Source organism: Perca flavescens, unplaced genomic scaffold (genome assembly GCF_004354835.1).
Source record: "Perca flavescens isolate YP-PL-M2 unplaced genomic scaffold, PFLA_1.0 EPR50_1.1_unplaced_scaf_62, whole genome shotgun sequence".
NCBI classification, from domain to species: domain Eukaryota; kingdom Metazoa; phylum Chordata; class Actinopteri; order Perciformes; family Percidae; genus Perca; species Perca flavescens.
The window spans coordinates 10,001-30,644 of record NW_021166716.1 but is presented as its reverse complement, the minus strand read 5'-3'; the positions used below and the strand labels follow the sequence as shown (position 1 = coordinate 30,644).

General features: G+C 44.1%; 1 protein-coding gene across 1 annotated transcript in view; it reads left to right on the top strand.

Annotated features, from left to right (window-relative positions):
* Positions 1 to 945: 945 nt before the first annotated feature.
* Positions 946 to 20,644, top strand: part of LOC114552059 (glutaminase liver isoform, mitochondrial) — a gene marked incomplete at its 5' end in the record, with an annotated part of 27,417 nt that continues 7,718 nt past the window's right edge. Inside the window, 5 exons of the mRNA XM_028572762.1 lie at positions 946 to 1,004; positions 1,704 to 1,770; positions 2,442 to 2,492; positions 8,876 to 9,052; positions 15,761 to 15,892. Of these exons, the coding sequence (XP_028428563.1) occupies positions 946 to 1,004; positions 1,704 to 1,770; positions 2,442 to 2,492; positions 8,876 to 9,052; positions 15,761 to 15,892 (486 nt within the window). The remainder of the gene's footprint in view (positions 1,005 to 1,703; positions 1,771 to 2,441; positions 2,493 to 8,875; positions 9,053 to 15,760; positions 15,893 to 20,644) is intronic.

Here is a 20,644-nt window from a genome sequence, read left to right as displayed (position 1 = left end):
AGCCTACTGCTCCCAATTGTGACAAAAGTGACAAAATAACTCCAACATGTTCCTATTTACATGTTGTGATTTATAAGTCTGGCGTGTACAAAAAAACAACGTAACATGAGACACAGCCATCTTCTAACAGTAAACAAACCGGGAACTATATTCTCAGACAGGCTTGCTGCGAGCATATCACTCCGCCCAAGTACTATATTCTTCCGCCTGAGAATATAGTTCCTGGTTTGTTTACGGTTAGAAGACGGCTGTGTCTCATGTTATGTCGTTTTTTGTACACGCTGTGACTCTATAAATCACAACATGTAAATAGGAACATGTTGGAGTTAGTTTGTCACTTATTCGGAGCAGTAGGATTACTGGAACCAGTTACCTGCAGGATCTGTGCTGGCCTGACGGACAGACAGACAGACGGGCGGACAGGTAGGTAGATGTGACAGACATTTTCCTTCGATAAGGACTCATTAAAAACACATACAAAACATACAAAACAGCAGCATTACAGAGTGTATTTTATGTTGTTCAGAATGGTTTTTGCAGAGTAATTCCCGTCTCTGTGTCCCGTGGGTTTCTCCACCGTGTATCGATTCCAAGGGGAGAAGTCAACGTGAACACAGACCATCGCCCCGTTACTCACCAAAGTAAAGTTTTGGAGCCATTCCTCCCAAAACCACATATCTTACCAGAACATTCTGACACTAAAATGGCACTTCAGTGTCAGACACATCAGGAGAAAATTAACTTTATTCCAACTGATTTATTTCTGTCTCAGGAACAAACTCCCAGAGAACCAAACGTCAACTAACGTTTGTGAACGCACTTACAAAACTAGGTCTTTTAGCTGTGTAATTATCTAAAGTTAGGCTAACAGTAGTACTTGTTCTGCAGTAAAGTACCTGAGTAGTTACTGAGTAGTTCAACTGGCTGCTGTTTTTCTGTTTGTAGGTGTTGAACGTCATCCGAAGGCTCTGCAACAAGGAGCATGCCAACTTACACTGCACCAGGTACTGATTCTGCAAACAGACCTGCAGTCACACTATGGCTCTTATATTACAAAGGATTAAGTCTAGGGATGATGTTCCATATTTTTCTACATGGATGTAAAGGCCTAGCCTGGCTCCTCCGGGCAAATATTTGGCGGTCTAATCAGCTGAGAACGATGACGTTGAGGTTGTGCGCTAGTTTGAGTTGTAGTTCCGTAATGGCGGCAGAGAAAGATGCGAGTAGGACCAGGCTAGTGTACCAGAGTCTGGTAGGACCAGGGTAGTGGACCAGAGTCTGGTAGGACCAGGCTAGTGTACCAGAGTCTGGTAGGACCAGGGTAGTGGACCAGAGTCTGGTAGGACCAGGCTAGTGTACCAGAGTCTGGTAGGACCAGAGTCTGGTAGGACCAGAGTCTGGTAGGACCAGGCTAGTGTACCAGAGTCTGGTAGGACCAGAGTCTGGTAGGACCAGGCTAGTAAAGACTGTCTGATTAAAGCCTTTGTGTCTTTATTTAAATGCTTATTGCTCGTTTTTATTTGTATTCTTTGTAAAGCGGCTTTGAGGACTTTCAAAAACACTTTAAAAATCCAATGTTGTTCTTATTATTAACATGATATTTATTTGAATATAAATGTACATGTGAGAGTCTATATCTGAGGTACATTGTGTTTGTGTGGAGGCAGTAAAGTGAGTTCTCTTGTTGTTGTTGTGTTGTTTAGCTATCAGAGCAGCAGGAAGGCCAGTGTCAGACTCCACGCTCTATCCTTCTATCTGCAGGAGAAAAAGGTAAAACATCCTTTACACATATTCAGAATATTATTCACCTTATGGTGGCAATGTACTGTATATAAGTACTGACCCTTATGGGTTTATGTTGGCGTGTATGTATGTATGTATGTATATACTCTATGTAGGTAAGTGTATGCATGCATATGCAAACACACTGTATGTATGTATGTATATATGTAGGCGTGTATGTATGTTTATATGTATACATGTAGGTAAGTGTATGCATGCATATGCATACACACTATGTATGTATATATGTAGGCATATATGTATGTATATATATATGTAAGTAAGCGTATGCATGCATATGCAAACACACTGTATGTATGCATGTATATATGTATGTATGTATGTACATTATGTAGGCGTGTATGTATGTATGTATATATGTATATATGTAGGTAAGTGTATGCATGCATATGCAAACACACTGTATTTATGCATGTATGTAGAAAGTTATCTGGGTAAGTGTACGTATATGTTCTTTAGTTTTTTTTCTATAATGTATTTTATCTTTTTTGCCCAATGAAAAGAATTTTTTAATCTTAAAATTTGAGAAGGGGGCTGATATAAGGTAAAGCTTCTGACCCTACCCATTCATTCATTCATTCATATTCGTAAGCCTGGCTAGCCGTCGTCTCCTCTCTAACTAACTTTCTGCGTTCCAGTGTTTCCCAGAGAAGGTGGACATTAGTGCTGCTCTGGATCTAATGATGCAGGTAAAACACAGGACACTGACACACTCACCTCCTTTAAAAGGGTACAAGAGCACAGAGTTAACATTTACCATTTTGTCTTGTAACCATCATCAATAATCTAGCTAACCCTCATCTTGTTTCCTACCAAGGGGGTTAAGCGAGCATCCGGAAAGTGTACCTCCTATGGTGAGACTCTGATGCTACCAAGCCATCACCTCCCGTTAGCATCCCATTGACTCCCATTCATTCTGACGTCACTTTGACAGAGAATAACTTCACATCTGAAGCGTTTAAAGACTCTATTTCTCCGTTGTTTATTTCTAAAGAAACACGACAACGTATAAAAGGCTCCATTACCTTGTAGCTCACGTTATGGCTCCGTAGCAGAACGCTTTTATAACAATAGGCTAACGATTGGATCATAACCACGAGACTTACTGTCACACAGTAGAGGAATTACCGTATAGTACAGGAGAAGCTCACAGGCAGTTTGGACTTCCATTAGCTGTTTAGGTTTAATTACTAATGTTAACTAGCATGTTGGTGATCAGTAATTACTAATGTTAACTAGCATGTTAGTGATCAGTAATTACTAATGTTAACTAGCATGTTGGTGATCAGTAATTACTAATGTTAACTAGCATGTTAGTGATCAGTAATTACTAATATTAACTAGCATGTTAGTGATCAGTAATTACTAATGTTAACTAGCATGTTAGTGATCAGTAATTAGCCTGTGTCTATGTTATCTCCTTACATATACCTACACTCTCCGTCTCTGTGAGATTGGGAATGATTGAGATTTCTCTCTCACAGCTACCAGAAGACTTCACACTTTCAGACACGTTGCTCACGTCACATCTACGTTGTCTCTGTCAGTTGGAGGCTGCTCAGTAAAGCAAGAGATCACCGGAAAAGTGACTTCTAATATCCTTCACTGGCCTCCGTCGAAGTCTACGGCGTCGATGTGTCCATTTATTTAACTGTCCATGTTTCCTATTGGACCGGCGTCTGCTCGCTTTTAACGGATGTCACGGTAGAGTCGACAAAGGACTTTCTTCCAGAGATTGCAGCGCCTGTCGGTCCGGCCAGGGCTGGATTCATCAAGCCGTTTGCGCCTGTTTTCCAGGCGCTAATTTGTCTCAAAGACAGACGTAACTTTCCCAGATTGTCCTCCACATGAGCGAGAAGAGACAAGTTGCGCTTTCAATATGTGTTCGTGGGAGGGTCGTGGAGAAAGTGTGAGTTCTACCCAAAAAGGTGGGAGGATAAGCGCAAAGTGCGCCTAATTATACAGTACAGGCCAAAAGTTTGGACACACCTTCTCATTCAATGCGTTTCCTTTTTATTTTCATGACTATTTACATTGTAGATTCTCACTGAAGGCATCAAAACTATGAATGAACACATATGGAATTATGTACTTAACAAAAAAAGTGTGAAATAACTGATAACATGTCTTATATTTTAGATTCTTCAAAGTAGCCACCCTTTGCTTTTTTATTAATAAGGGAAATAATTCCACTAATTAACCCTGACAAAGCACACCTGTGAAGGTAAAACCATTTCAGGTGACTACCTCATGAAGCTCATTGAGAGAACACCAAGGGTTTGCAGAGTTATCAAAAAAAGCAAAGGGTGGCTACTTTGAAGAATCTAAAATATAAGACATGTTTTCAGTTATTTCACACTTTTTTGTTAAGTACATAATTCCATATGTGTTCATTCATAGTTTTGATGCCTTCAGTGAGAATCTACAATGTAAATAGTCATGAAAATAAAAAGGAAACGCATTGAATGAGAAGGTGTGTCCAAACTTTTGGCCTGTACTGTATATTCCGTGGTATTTACAAAGATGTAATGTAATGTTTATTGACATGTTTTTGTTTCATTGAAAAAGTCAAATATCTTTGACTATATAACTGCATTTTGCATTTTCTTTATACATCTACATTTGTGTTGCTGTTTTCATCATTTTTGTAGTTTTTACCAATTTCTTGTGGCTTTCTGAAACGTTTTTGTCACTTTTCTTTTGAATTTGTCTCTCTTTTCCGCATTTTTGTAGACATAAAGCCCTACAAAAGTCAGCAAAAAGGTTCCGTAGCCATCCTAGAATTTAGCAAATCAAGCAAAACAAAGATAACATGTTTTTTTAATATTTAAGTCTAGGAGCGCGTCTCTATTCTGCGGGGGAAATTCTCCGCCTCTTAAAAGCAGGTCTAAACCAGCCGCCAGCGAGTTTCCTCGTAGACCTTCATGCCGCTGGTGAAATGGCAACAGTAATCTGAGCAAGACGAAGACATAGGCGAGGCTGAAAATATTTTTAACACAAGAATCGCACCTTGTCAGTGAACACAACATTACATTTAGCGTTACAGATCGAGCAGCCGTGCAATATTAGTTACTGGAAGAAATCGAAGATGAAATTCACCGTTCGCAAAAGCCACGCCCCCTAGTTACTGTTACTACGCCCGTCAAACAATGGAGAACCAGACACATAGCCATGGCTGGGCTGAGCTCCATACCTGTTGGTATAAGTGATTGGTGTTGCAGTAATGCAGCAGACATATCCTCCAGGGCACGACAGAAAGGGCTGCAATATTCAGCGGAGGGATGTGTTCAATGACCTCAACCTCTTGCTGAATTATCTGTGTCCATAGCAACGTGTGCTTGACAGGCTAACAGCTATCAGGCTGCCTGAATGTCCTACAGAATAATAAAGTATCTCATGTTCTAACTTTAACTACTTTCGATAATAAAGCTATATAGAACCACAACTGTTAACTTAAGTCCAGTTTTACAGATTGTAGCTGTTATATTAGCTACTTAAACTACTTATTGATAATTGATATGAGTTAGCTCGCTAGCTTTACTTACCTTGGAGCAGACATATGTAGCTATGCTTATTAATCTTCGAGGCATTTAGCTGTGAGTGGGGTCTCCCACACCGCTTAATCCATTGTCAGCATCTTTCCGCTTGGGTCTTGGGCATTTGGGAAGGCGAAACAAAACAACCCCTCCCTCTAAACTTTTGGGGTACCTGGTGTCAGACTTGCAGGTGCCATAGGCGCATCGTTTCACCATCTTGCTGAAATCGCAACGTTTGACTGGAGGGGGGGTCCTTCTCCTTAGTTACAGTTGCTGAGCTAGGATTGGACGAGGACTGTTCGAGGGCGGGGTTTTGCGATCGGTCAATTGACTCTCCGACTCAGCGTTCACATCCCATTCCAGCAGCTGTTAGACTCCTCGCTACATTACCGATATATCTGAGTCCTAGCATCAGCAGTGGGAATATCTCCGTGTGCTCTCAGCCGTACCACAGCACCAGTACCGCTTCGCTACAGCGCAATCTACGGTATAGTGGGCGGAGAAAGACAATGATTGGCTGATGGGTGTCAGGGTTGATAAATACTACGCAAAATGTGGAAGCATAGCGTGCGCTTCAAAAAGTTACTTAGTTACTTTACAGATTACTTGATTTTAATATTATTCAATATTCAATATTATTTATATTATGGTCACACTTAAATATAATTTATATTATGGTTAATTACTTTCGCTGTTATCAAATTACATATTTTTCAATATAATTTCACGTCAATTACTTACCTACATTACAGTATTTCTTTTGCACTATGGCAACTAGAGATGGCCCGATACCATTTTTTGCTTCCCGATACCGATTCCGATACCCAAACTTGTGTATCGCCCGATACCGAGTACCGATCTGATACCAGAGTGTCATATATTTCATTATGTTTTAACAGCTGTATACTACTATCCCTGTATGGATGTGATATGATTTCTATCTTTGTGAAACAAGAACAAACACAAACAATGAATGTCGTAGAACTTTCTTTTATTCTCCAGTTTGACAGTCAGTTTTAACGGAAGAAGAACATAAATAATCTACTTTAACGTAGATTTTCTTTAGGGCTTTATTACGTGGTATCGGATCGGTGCATAAACTCCAGTACTTCCCGATACTGATACCAGCGTTTTAGGCAGTATCGGAGTCCATACCGATACTGGTATCGGTATCGGAACATCTCTAATGGCAACCTCACTTTACTTAAATACTTTTTATATAATGCCACTTTACATTCATTCACTGTTTCTTTTTATTTTTTTTTTGTATATTGTCTGTTGTTTGTTTGTTTGGTTGTTTGTTGGTTTGTTTTTATTGTGGAAAAACTGCTGCTGTAATAAGTGAATTTCCCGATTGTGGGATAAATGAAGTATTATCTAATCTAATCTAAAAGTAGTTCAGTTACTTTACAGATTACTTGATTTTAAAAGTAACAAAGTTAGATTACAAGTTACTTTATTAGTTACATGCAGCAGCTGCCGACAACCCCCCCGCCCCCCCCACAGCCTCAACATAACCATGACAACCGGTTTACTGTGAGGCAGCTCGGCGTGGCCAGCAGTAGGATACACATATACATACTGACCCAACAACTTCTTCAACTCTCCCCCACTTACTGGTTTATCACTGAAGTCCAGCTTTACTTGTTTGGGTGGTGGGGGGGCCTCCTGCTCTCTGCTTCCCACCACCTGCTGGGACTTGCTCTGTAGCGCTGAGACTCCAAATGGTTCTTCAGATGTGACGTAGTCGCCACCAGCACAGAGTGAACAACCGACCTTAATGCTGCCGTCTCTAGCTGACTAAATAGTGACTGTGTTTCCATCTCTCTCCTCCCTCCATTGTTGTTTACGTTTGTGTCCCTGCGTGGTACACGTGACCTGTCCTCACGCTGAAAACGTGACTTGTCCACATACGTGACTTCACTCCCCGAAGACTCAAGAAGAAAAGCTAAAATATATATTTTTACTAAAGGAAAATGACAAATAGTAACGCATAGTGTTGAAATTCTTTTATTAGGATAACCCCTTGAGGTGTACCATCTCGTTTTCGAGGGGGTCCTAAACAAAATACAACAAAAATAACATGACAGACATACAAACATAATAAACAAAACATTACACACAAAAAAAAAAAAAAAAAAACACACACAGAGCCTACAATTACAACATAATAAATAACAGGGAATAATGATACATCAACATATAACCAAACGTTACTGTGGAAAGAGTGTGATTAGTGACTTGGATAAGTAACTTTAATCTGATTACTGGCTTGGAAATAGTAACGTGTTAGATTACTCGTTACTGAAAAAAGTGCTCGGATTAGAGTAACAACTCGTTACTCTAATCTCTAATCACGCGTTACGTGGCATCACTGTGTGCGCTATTACCGAACTCGCATAAACAGACGCAGCGCAAACTGCGCTAGTGTTAGTAAATTAGGCCCTCTGGTTTAGAGGCTATCAGCATTCTGTCAAACAACTGCTTCACTATTTGTTGCTACTTTTTGCTCAAACTTTCAATTTTTCTTTCAAGATTCAAGATTTTTATTTGCCATTTGTGCAAATAAATCAAAACACCAAACCAAGTCCAGGTCCAGGCACGTAGGGAGTACTGTGCAGGCTCTTTGAGTCAATTAAAAAGAGTTAAAAGGGCAAAACCGACTAAAATAGAAAAAAGATTATACGACGTAAATAAATTCAAATAAAATCACACAAAAAAACTTAGATTAAAAAAATAAATGTGCAAAAAATGTGATAAATTATGAATAACTGGAGTATGAGGTTATGAACACTATCCTAAGCGTAATGGGTCTGGGACAACTTTGGGGGATTTTGCATTTTAAGGGTGTCTGAGCAGTTAAAACTTCTCTCCTTTTCAATTTTTTCACCGAAAAATATTTGCTTAATGCAGGGGTCTTCAACGTTGTTTAAGCCAAGGACCCCTTAACTGAAAGTGAGCTATGGCAGGGACCCCCTACTACATATTGTATCAAATTAAGTTGCATATTAAACTGGGCCTACAATAACTGTTAGGGTAACCTAAAGCCTTCTTACATAACCCCTTTTTTCATAAGCTATTAAAATATTAATTGTTGGCATGATTTTATGAATCATATTTTAATGTTACACATGTGGCACAGTGAATCTAGGAGTAACTATCTGTGGGCTGATCTCTTAGTGACTCCCTTACCTATAGCCCAGTAAGCCTATCATCACTGGGGATTTATATTTGCTAATAATATGTTGGAATTATGTCATGGTATTTTAATTAATTTATTTTTTTAAGACTCAAATTTACAATAATTTGGAGGTTTAATAAATCAAATAAATGTTCCACATCAATCCCAATCCCTTTTTTTCCATATTTATTTATTTATAAAATAAAATAATTGTTTCCGTGCCAATAATAAAAAATCTGAAGGATTCAAAAACATCATTTTTATATTTTATATATTTTTTGTGATATTTAATAAATATTCTTTTTTTTTTTAAATGATATTTGTATCCTCACATGTTGTCTGTACTGTGTGACAGTGCGCCTCCACGGAGATCACCTGTGAATCTGGCGCCGTCATGGCGGCCTCGCTGGCCAATGGCGGCCTCTGTCCTCTGTCAGGTGACCAGGTGCTGTCGCCGGTGGCGACGCGCAGCATGCTGTCTGTGATGCAGGTGGCCGGGATGAAGGATTACTCCTCCACCTTCCACTTTAAGGTCAGTTATTACATAGCAGTTTAGTTTCCTGGGTGAAAGCATCACAGTTATATTAGCATTTTATGCCTAGATTTAGGGTCATTTTGCTGTATCCCTTCTAGCCACAACTGCGCTGATGCTGTGTGCAGGTCTGTAATGTTTAGGTCAGTGTTTCTGAAATGGGGGTTCGTGTCCCCCTAGGGGTACTCTGGAGGACTGCAGAAGTTAAAGGTCCCATGACACGATGCTCTTTGGATGCTTTTATATAGACCTTAGTGGTCCCCTAATACTGTATCTGAAGTCTCTTTTATATAGACCTTAGTGGTCCCCTAATACTGTATCTGAAGTCTCTTTAATATAGACCTTAGTGGTCCCCTAATACTGTATCTGAAGTCTCTTTTATATAGACCTTAGTGGTTCCCTAATACTGTATCTGAAGTCTCTTTTATATAGACCTTAGTGGTCCCCTAATACTGTATCTGAAGTCTCTTTTATATAGACCTTAGTGGTCCCCTAATACTGTATCTGAAGTCTCTTTTATATAGACCTTAGTGGTCCCCTAATACTGTATCTGAAGTCTCTTTAATATAGACCTTAGTGGTCCCCTAATACTGTATCTGAAGTCTCTTTTATATAGACCTTAGTGGTTCCCTAATACTGTATCTGAAGTCTCTTTTATATAGACCTTAGTGGTCCCCTAATACTGTATCTGAAGTCTCTTTTATATAGACCTTAGTGGTCCCCTAATACTGTATCTGAAGTCTCTTTCCTGAAATTCAGCCTTTGTGCAGAATTACAGCCACTAGAGCCAGTCCCACAATGAGCTTTCCTTAGGATGTGCCATTTCTGTGTCTGTAGCTATTGAGGAGGAGAGAGGGGGGCGGGGGGGGGTGGTCTTGACCAACTGCCACTTTGCTTGTTTGAAAGCCATGATGTCTCTCTCTCTCATGGTGGGCCAAATTCTCTGGGTGGGCAAAGCAGAGAAAGGGGAGGTAACCTTTTTCCTTATGACCTCATAAGGAGAAGAGTCCTGATTGGCTCATCTGAGCTTTCATTTTCTCAAAGGCAGAGCAAGATACCCAGGGCTCGGTTTACACAAGGGGGGGGTCAGCTTCGCTTCAGAACTCGAACCTCCGATGGCGCCATTTTGTTGCTACAAAGCCATCACCTCCCGTTAGCATCCCATTGACTCCCATTCATTCTGACGTCACTTTGACAGCAAATAACTTTACATCTGAAGCGTTTAAAGAGTCCATTTGTCCGTTGTTTATTTCTAAAGAAACACGACAATGTATAAAAGGCTCCATTACCTTGTAGCTCACGTTATGGCTCCGTAGCAGACGCTTTTATAACAATAGGCTAACGATTGGGTCATAACCACGAGACTTACTGTCACACAGTAGAGGAATTACCGTATAGTACAGGAGAAGCTCACAGGCAGTTTGGACTTCCATTATCTGTTTAGGTTTAATTACTAATGTTAACTAGCATGTTAGTGATCAGTAATTAGCCTGTGTCTATGTTATCTCCTTACATATACCTACGCTCTCCGTCTCTGTGAGATTGGGAATGATTGAGATTTCTCTCGGCACAGCTACCAGAAGACTTCACACTTTCAGACACGTTGCTCACGTCACATCTACGTTGTCTCTGTCAGTTGGAGGCTGCTCAGTAAAGCAAAGAGATCACCGGAAAAGTGACTTCTAATATCCTTCACTGGCCTCCGTCCAGAGACACTGGGTCTACTGGTCCATTCTTATATATGTCAATGGGTTTACATCTATCACCATTTCTAGCCACTGGGGGACCATAGGCAGGCTGGGGGAATTCATATTAATGTTAAAAAACCTCATAAAGTGACATTTTCTTGTCAGGGTGGTGATGGCCAGACCCATGCCTTTGGTGTGGGAGACCTGGTTTGATTCCCCCTGCGTTACATCAACCAATGTGTCCCTGAGCAAGGCACTTAACCCCTAGTTGCTCCAGAGGTGTGTGACCTCTGACATAGATAACAGTTGTAAGTTGCCTTGCATAAAAGGGTCAGCTGAATTACATGGAATTTATACCATGGTCTGGGTGAATACTCGATTCTGATTGGCTGCAGGGTGTCCATTAAAGAGTGATATAGGACACCTACTAAAGGAGTTCGGTGAAACTGTCTGTTTACTGTTCTAAATGAATGCGCTACATTAAATCAATAAGGAAATGTGGATTTATTATTTCCAAATCGTCCTCTGAACACCACAGGATGGAGCTAACACACACAGGCTGCAGGAAGTGAGTTCTACTATAAGTTATATATTATATTATATTGGCCCTCTGGACTGGCTTTGTTTCACAGAGAATAACGTTATCTCACGTCCCGTTCGCCGTTCAGCTCGCTGCTTCAGGCTGCGCCGCTGCACCCGACGGTAACGTTACACATCGCAGATCAAAATTCTTCGTAAAAGTCTTTATGTTGTTTTGGGGACAATGACATGGCTGGATAGCTACAGTATCTTGTCTTGTTGTTCAACATACTGTCAAATTATCTTTTACTGATTGCCAACTGTACACAATGTGATTGACTTTGGATCTTGCTAGCATAGCGTTAGCTTTCTGGCTCGTAGCTAAACTGAAGGCTTCTATCAGGCACGGCGCCAGGATTCCAGTTTTGGATGGGCCAGACCAATTGTGGGTGGGCCTTAAATTAAAAACGTTATCAAATCCCTTTTTAACCTAATAAAAACGACTGTCTAATATACTGTTATATCATTTATATTGTAGCGTTACGGCTCTGCCGCGCGGCTGGCTAGGTAGCTGAATGACGAGGAGACAGTGGCCGAAGTTTAACCGGATGGACCGGGCTTTATTACCCTCGAACACGGGCTAATAACTGGGTTGGACGAGTGCACGAAAACAACAAAAAGAGCTGCTGGCCCCGATTACCTCGTTAGCTACCTTCCTCTCCTAAAATCTTCCCCCTACCTTCCCGCCTCCTCACCAACCTGACCAATCAGCTGAACTAGGGCAACATCCTTCCCCAATGAACACCCCCCCCCCCCCACCCCCCCGAATCTCTCCCATATTAGTCCTGCAGGGTCGCTACACTATTACATGTGCTTACATAATAAAGATTGTAATAGCTTGATCCTATTTATATGTTGTTGCATCGTAAAAAGTTTCGGTGCAAAGGACGGACCTATCCGCGATCGCTCCGGTTCTGAGAGCGCTTTGGACTCTCCATTATTTATTTATTTATTTATTCGGGACAGTGCACATTAATGAACAATCTAACATTTCTGTACGGACTGTAAATGAGCCAGGTTATAGCATAAATGCTAATTTTTACCTGTAGTCCCGAGGCAGGAAAACAACAACATGCAAGATAATGCAAAGCAAAAGAATATGACAATATACAATATCAAACAAGGAACACATTATTACACATTCAGATAGATTACATTACATCCATAGGCGTCGCTAGGCTATTTTTAGGGGTGCTGAAGCACCCCTAAATATCATCTCAGCACCCCTGAAAATAAAGTCCTTATTGTGATAATGTGAGATCGTTTAGTGCTCAAAGTAGTGGCGGTTTTTGGCACGGGCGAACCGGGCAGCCACTTAACTTAAAAAATATATAAATAATCCTCTGTGCTGCGAAGCGTTTTTCTGTTTTCTATCATTTCACTGTGTGGGGAATTGGCAGATCAGCGCCCCCAGCAGCTGCAGGTGCCCTGCTTGCTGAGAGAGGTCAGCCCCCCCTACTTTCACAATGAAATGGACTAGTCCGTCCCACAGTGCGCCGCCAAAGATAAACAAACGGTGACAGGAGAAATGGGAAGTACACGGAGACGGAGAAAGACGAGTCTAAACGGTCTAAACCTTTCTGTTATGTCAATGGTCTAAACGCCAAAATGAAAAAAAAAAAATTACCCAAGCGGCTCAAATAAAAGAAAAAAGCGAAAAGACATGTTTTCGGGAGTAGCAGGACCTTCATCAGCTCTACTTTGGTAGCCTACACAATGCATTCTCTGTTGATTAGTTGATTACATTTGCCTTCTGGTTGACAACACAAAGGAGCGAGGAGAATAGAGAGGGAGAAGGGCAGAGAGAGCAAGATGAACAAGGGGAGAAAATGGCTAGGTAGCCTATAAGACATGTATATAGTAGGACTACTGTGTTTTATTTTCTCTTTTATTTGAAGATTATTTTCTAGTTGATTACAAAATGTTTTGTATGTGATTGTCAGTGATAGGACGGAGGGAAGGAGATAGAGGGAGAGAGAGGAGGATGGAGAGAGAGTGGACAAAGAGAGGGACCTGGAAGAACCAGGTGAGAAAGTGGACATATATTATACGGGCAAAAACACTTAAAACATTCCATTCACATTATATTTACATATGCATTTCATGGAGGACTAGGCTCTTAAGAAAAAGAGATGTTGTGTTTTCTCCATCTGGTTCAGAGGCATTATTAGATTAGATGAAAAAGTTGAAAATCAACAGCAGAAAATAACATGAATAATCTTGTCTAAAAATATGTTAAGGCTTATTTTACCATTTAAGGTATGTGCAGGGGTGTAGCTCCAAATTCTGTGCCCTGTGAAAGGCATTTTCTATGGGCCCCTCCCTGCAGCCAAAGCTATGAATTCTAGCATATTTTTGGGCCCTCCTCACATGAGGGCCCTGGGCACTCAGTCCCCCCCCCCCCCCCCCCAGTCCAACACCCCTGGGTATGTGTGCTGCAATAATCATGCTTTGTAGTTTCCATCTTTTTTCACAGCAGATGCCTTAAATCTATTGATAGTTTGTCATAATTGCATGTCTCAATCTGTCTATTTCTTTCCCCAAAACTCACAAGTCATGATTTAAGGGTTTAAAACAAAAAAAAATCTTACGGGAGCATGCCCCCAAACTCATCAACATCAACTTTTCATTAGGGGCTGAGCACCCCCAAAGGTCAGATCCTAGAATCGCCCCTGATTACATCAGTAAAATGAGTCAAAATGATGACATAACTGGGAACTTTTAAGAAATAGTTTAAAGTGCTTTTTAAATGTGCAATAAGTTGGACATTCTCTAATGTTCGTTGGGATGGTGTTCCAGAAATGACCTCCTCTGACAGACAGACAACAGTTTTACGCACCATACCTGGCTGTGCTATAGCGCATCTCTCCTAACCTCAGGCCTATAGGCTGTAAACGTGGTCAGGAATCTAATATTTCCCCAAATCATAGTTTAGTTCTGCTCGTATGACATGAGGCCGAAAACGGTTTTAAGTTTTCAACAATATACAAATCACAAACACTGCCCGACAGTTTCAATCAATACTCGGCCACAGAACGTGTTCATTGACGTCATCTGTCATGAAAAACAAGACTCAAGTTATTTCCTTACTTTAGTGGGATGATTCATGTTAAAAACATGTTTAACAAAAATAAATAAATCGCATTAACAAGCCCTAAAGCATTATTGGCCATAACAAGAGAAAACCATGAGGGAAAAAACCTAGCCTAGCCTAGCCTAGCATACCTACAAGCTACATCCGATCCGAACCTCACTGTCTGCTGAACTTGCACAGAAACATAAAAATAGACATGACCAGTTTTTTTAAATTGTTTTTGAAAACCAAACATTTAGACAATTTTAGCACAAATTATGAGATTATTTGCCGATTTTAATAATTCTTCACCAAATTATAATATATTAATTAATTAATGTTTTTTGAGGAAATGTTTTGGGTGGGCCGGTTGAAAAGCACCCAGGCACAGCGTTAAGGGTGGGCCTGACGGGCCTAGGCCCACCCTTAACGCCGTGCCTGGGTTCTATCAGCTGAGCTGACTATATAAATATCTCCGGTTGCTAAGGGAGGCAAGTCGTATCTAAGGTCCTTCCTATTTCCTGGTGGAGAGAACAACGTTTGCATTGCATAAGAACCTGATGGATCGGAATGATTGTTCCAGGTATTAGTCAAACCGTCAGGCGTAACCAGGGAAACGGAGTTATTGTTTGGATAAACTTTAGATGTCGATTGTAAAACTAATTAAAATATGAACTAATGTTTTAAAAATATGTTATTTTGGCAAGTGACCATGGTATAAGAGGGTTAATGCCCGACGAGGTGTCCATTGTCAGGTATTAATTAGGGCATTAACCCTTACGTAATCAATATTACAGATTCTGAACTTTTATATGATGGAGAAGCTTTAGTGAGGAAACATTTTAACAGGTGCAGGTGTTTTATATGGTGTGTGTGTGTGTGTGTGTGTCTGTCTGTGGGTGTGTGTGTGTGTGTCTGTGTTTGTATTTGTGTGTGTGTGTGTGTCTGTCTGTGTGTGTGTGTGTGTCTGTCTGTCTGTCTGTGTGTATTTGTGTGTGTGTGTGTGTGTGTGTGTGTGTGTGTCTGTCTGTGGGTGTGTGTGTGTGTGTGTGTCTGTGTGTGTGTGTGTCTGTCTGTGTGTGTGTGTGTGTGTGTGTCTGTCTGTGGGTGTGTGTGTGTGTGTGTGTGTGTGTGTCTGTCTGTGTGTGTGTGTGTGTGTGTGTCTCTGTCTGTGTGTATTTGTGTGTGTGTGTGTGTGTGTGTGTGTGTCTGTGTGTCTGTCTGTGGGTGTGTGTGTGTGTGTCTGTGTGTGTCTGTCTGTCTGTCTGTGTGTATGTGTGTGTGTGTCCATGTTGACTGTGTGTGTGTGTGTGTGTGTGTGTGTGTGTGTCCATGTTGACTATGTGTGTGTGTGTGTGTGTGTGGCAGACCTCGGTACCGGCCGTGTCCAGCAGCCATGGCGCCCTCCTGGCGGTGGTTCCTGGTGTTTTGGGTCTGATGGCGTTCTCTCCGGAGACGGACGCCTGCGGAAACCCCTGGAGGGCCGTCCACTTCTGCCAGGTGACACCTCTCTCTCTGATTGGCTAAGAGGTGACACCTCTCTCTCTGATTGGCTAACAGGTGACACCTCTCTCTCTGATTGGCTAACAGGTGACACCTCTCTCTCTGATTGGCTAACAGGTGACACCTCTCTCTCTGATTGGCTAACACGAGACACCTCTCTCTCTGATTGGCAAACACGAGACACATCTCTCTCTGATTGGCTAACAGGTGACACCTCTCTCTCTGATTGGCTAACTCGAGACACTTCTCTCTCTGATTGGCAAACACGAGACACATCTCTCTCTGATTGGCTAACTTGTGACACCTCTCTCTCTGATTGGCTAACACGTGACACCTCTCTCTCTGATTGGCAAACACGTGACACCTCTCTCTCTGATTGGCAAACACGTGACACCTCTCTCTCCGATTGGCTAACAGGTGACACCTCTCTCTCTGATTGGCAAACAGGTGACACATCTCTCTCTGATTGGCTAACAGGTGACACCTCTCTCTCCGATTGGCTAACAGGTGACACCTCTCTCTCCGATTGGCTAACAGGTGACACCTCTCTCTCCGATTGGCTAACAGGTGACACCTCTCTCTCCGATTGGCTAACAGGTGACACCTCTCTCTCTGATTGGCTAACACGAGACACCTCTCTCTGATTGGCTAACACGTGACACCTCTCTCTCTGATTGGCTAACACGTGACACCTCTCTCTCCGATTGGCTAACAGGTGACACCTCTCTCTCTGATTGGCTAACAGGTGACACCTCTCTCTCTGATTGGCAAACAGGTGACACATCTCTCTCTGATTGGCTAACAGGTGACACCTCTCTCTCCGATTGGCTAACAGGTGACACCTCTCTCTCCGATTGGCTAACAGGTGACACCTCTTTCTCCGATTGGCTAACAGGTGACACCTCTCTCTCCGATTGGCTAACAGGTGACACCTCTCTCTCTGATTGGCTAACACGTGACACCTCTCTCTCTGATTGGCAAACACGTGACACCTCTCTCTCTGATTGGCTAACACGTGACACCTCTCTCTCTGATTGGCTAACAGGTGACACCTCTCTCTCTGATTGGCTAACAGGTGACACCTCTCTCTCCGATTGGCTAACAGGTGACACCTCTCTCTCCGATTGGCTAACAGGTGACACCTCTCTCTCCGATTGGCTAACAGGTGACACCTCTCTCTCCGATTGGCTAACAGGTGACACCTCTCTCTCCGATTGGCTAACAGGTGACACCTCTCTCTCTGATTGGCTAACACGAGACACCTCTCTCTCTGATTGGCTAACACGAGACACCTCTCTCTCTGATTGGCTAACACGTGACACCTCTCTCTCCGATTGGCTAACACGTGACACCTCTCTCTCTGATTGGCTAACAGGTGACACCTCTCTCTCTGATTGGCAAACAGGTGACACATCTCTCTCTGATTGGCTAACAGGTGACACCTCTCTCTCTGATTGGCTAACACGTGACACCTCTCTCTCCGATTGGCTAACAGGTGACACCTCTTTCTCCGATTGGCTAACAGGTGACACCTCTCTCTCTGATTGGCTAACAGGTGACACCTCTCTCTCTGATTGGCTAACACGTGACACCTCTCTCTCTGATTGGCAAACACGTGACACCTCTCTCTCTGATTGGCTAACAGGTGACACCTCTCTCTCTGATTGGCAAACAGGTGACACCTCTCTCTCCGATTGGCTCCGAACAGGTGACACCTCTCTCTCCGATTGGCAAACAGGTGACACCTCTCTCTCCGATTGGCAAACAGGTGACACCTCTCTCTCTGATTGGCAAACAGGTGACACCTCTCTCTGATTGGCAAACAGGTGACACCTCTCTCTCTGATTGGCAAACAGGTGACACCTCTCTCTCTGATTGGCAAACAGGTGACACCTCTCTCTCTGATTGGCTAACAGGTGACACCTCTCTCTCTGATTGGCAAACACGAGACACATCTCTCTCTGATTGGCTAACAGGTGACACCTCTCTCTCTGATTGGCTAACAGGTGACACCTCTCTCTCTGATTGGCTAACACGTGACACCTCTCTCTCCGATTGGCTAACAGGTGACACCTCTCTCTCTGATTGGCTAACACGTGACACCTCTCTCTCTGATTGGCAAACAGGTGACACATCTCTCTCCGATTGGCAAACAGGTGACACCTCTCTCTCTGATTGGCTAACAGGTGACACCTCTCTCTCTGATTGGCTAACACGTGACACCTCTCTCTCCGATTGGCAAACAGGTGACACCTCTCTCTCCGATTGGCAAACAGGTGACACCTCTCTCTCTGATTGGCAAACAGGTGACACCTCTCTCTCTGATTGGCAAACAGGTGACACCTCTCTCTCTGATTGGCTAACAGGTGACACCTCTCTCTCTGATTGGCTAACAGGTGACACCTCTCTCTCTGATTGGCTAACAGGTGACACCTCTCTCTCTGATTGGCTAACAGGCAGCAGGAAGCAGATATGTAATATAACTGTGTAATAATGTGTTATATCGTCAAGTTTCAAGTTTAGCTTTGTTAGTGTTTCCCCCTCTCATTCCCCTTGCTCTAGTGTTTCCCCCTCTCATTCCCCCTGCTCTGGTGTTCCCCCTCTCATTCCCCCTGCTCTGGTGTTTCCCCCTCTCATTCCCCCTGCTCTGGTGTTTCCCCCTCTCATTCCCCCTGCTCTGGTGTTTCCCCTCTCATTCCCCCTGCTCTGGCGTTTCCCCTCTCATTCCCCCTGCTCTGGTGTTTCCCCTCTCATTCCCCCCTGCTCTGGTGTTTCCCCTCTCATTCCCCCTGCTCTGGTGTTTTCCCTCTCATTCCCCCCCTGCTCTGGCGTTTCCCCTCTCATTCCCCCTGCTCTGGTGTTTCCCCCCCTTTCATTCCTCCTGCTCTGGTGTTTTCCCTCTCATTCCCCTGCTCTGGCGTTTCCCCTCTCATTCCCCTGCTCTGTTGTTTTCCCTCTCATTCCCCCTGCTCTGGTGTTTCCCCCCTTTCATTCCCCTGCTCTGGTGTTTCCCCCCCTCTCATTCCTCCTGCTCTGGTGTTTCCCCCCCCTATTCCCTCTACTCTGGTGTTTCCCCCTCTTATTCCCCCTGCTCTGGTGTTTCCCCCTCTCATTCCCCCCTGCTCTGGTGTTTCCCCTCTCATTCCCCCTGCTCTGGTGTTTCCCCTCTCATTCCCCCTGCTCTGGTGTTTCCCCCCTCTCATTCCCCCCTGCTCTGGTGTTTTCCCCCCCTCTCATTCCTCCTGCTCTGGTGTTTTCCCCCCCTCTCATTCCCCCTGCTCTGGTGTTTCTCCCTCTCATTCCCCCTGCTCTGGTGTTTCCCCCTCTCATTCCCCCTGCTCTGGTGTTTCCCCCTCTCATTCCCCCTGCTCTGGCGTTTCCCCTCTCATTCCCCCTGCTCTGGTGTTTCTCCCTCTCATTCCCCCTGCTCTGGTGTTTCCCCTCTCATTCCCCCTGCTCTGGTGTTTCCCCCCTCTCATTCCTCCTGCTCTGGTGTTTCCCCCTGTCATTCCTCCTGCTCTGGTGTTTCCCCCTCTCATTCCCCCTGCTCTGGCGTTTTCCCGTCTCATTCCCCCTGCTCTGGTGTTTCTCCCTCTCATTCCCCCTGCTCTGGCGTTTTCCCTCTCATTCCTCCTGCTCTGGCGTTTCCCCCTCTCATTCCCCCTGCTGTAGTGTTTCCCCTCTCATTCCCCCTGCTCTGGTGTTTCCCCTCTCATTCCCCCCTGCTCTGGCGTTTCCCCTCTCATTCCCCCTGCTCTGGCGTTTCCCCTCTCATTCCCCCTGCTCTGGCGTTTCCCCTCTCATTCCCCCCTGCTCTGGCGTTTCCCCTCTCATTCCCCCTGCTCTGGCGTTTCCCCTCTCATTCCCCCTGCTCTGGTGTTTCCCCCCCTCTTATTCCCCCTGCTGTAGTGTTTCCCCCTCTCATTCCCCTTGCTCTGGTGTTTCCCCCTGTCATTCCTCCTGCTCTGGCGTTTCCCCTCTCATTCCCCCTGCTCTGGCGTTTCCCCCTCTCATTCCCCCTGCTCTGGCGTTTCCCCCTCTCATTCCCCCTGCTCTGGTGTTTCCCCCCTCTTATTCCCCCTGCTGTAGTGTTTCCCCCTCTCATTCCCCCTGCTCTGGTGTTTCCCCCTCTCATTCCCCCTGCTCTGGTGTTTCCCCCCTCTTATTCCCCCTGCTGTAGTGTTTCCCCCTCTCATTCCCCCTGCTCTGGTGTTTCCCCCTCTCATTCCCCCTGCTCTGGCGTTTCCCCTCTCATTCCTCCTGCTCTGGCGTTTCCCCCTCTCATTCCCCCTGCTCTGGTGTTCCCCCCTCTCATTCCCCCTGCTCTGGTGTTCCCCCCTCTCATTCCCCCCTGCTCTGGCGTTTCCCCCTCTCATTCCTCCTGCTCTGGCGTTTCCCCCTCTCATTCCCCCTGCTCTGGTGTTTCCCCTCTCATTCCCCTTGCTCTGGTGTTTCCCCTCTCATTCCTCCTGCTCTGGCGTTTCCCCTCTCATTCCCCCTGCTCTGGCGTTTCCCCTCTCATTCCCCCTGCTCTGGTGTTTCCCCCCTCTCATTCCCCCTGCTCTGGCGTTTCCCCTCTCATTCCCCCTGCTCTGGCGTTTCCCCTGTCATTCCTCCTGCTCTGGCGTTTCCCCTCTCATTCCCCCTGCTCTGGTGTTTCCCCCTCTCATTCCCCCTGCTCTGGTGTTTCCCCTCTCATTCCCCTGCTCTGGTGTTCCCCCCTCATTTCCCCCCTGCTCTGGTGTTTCC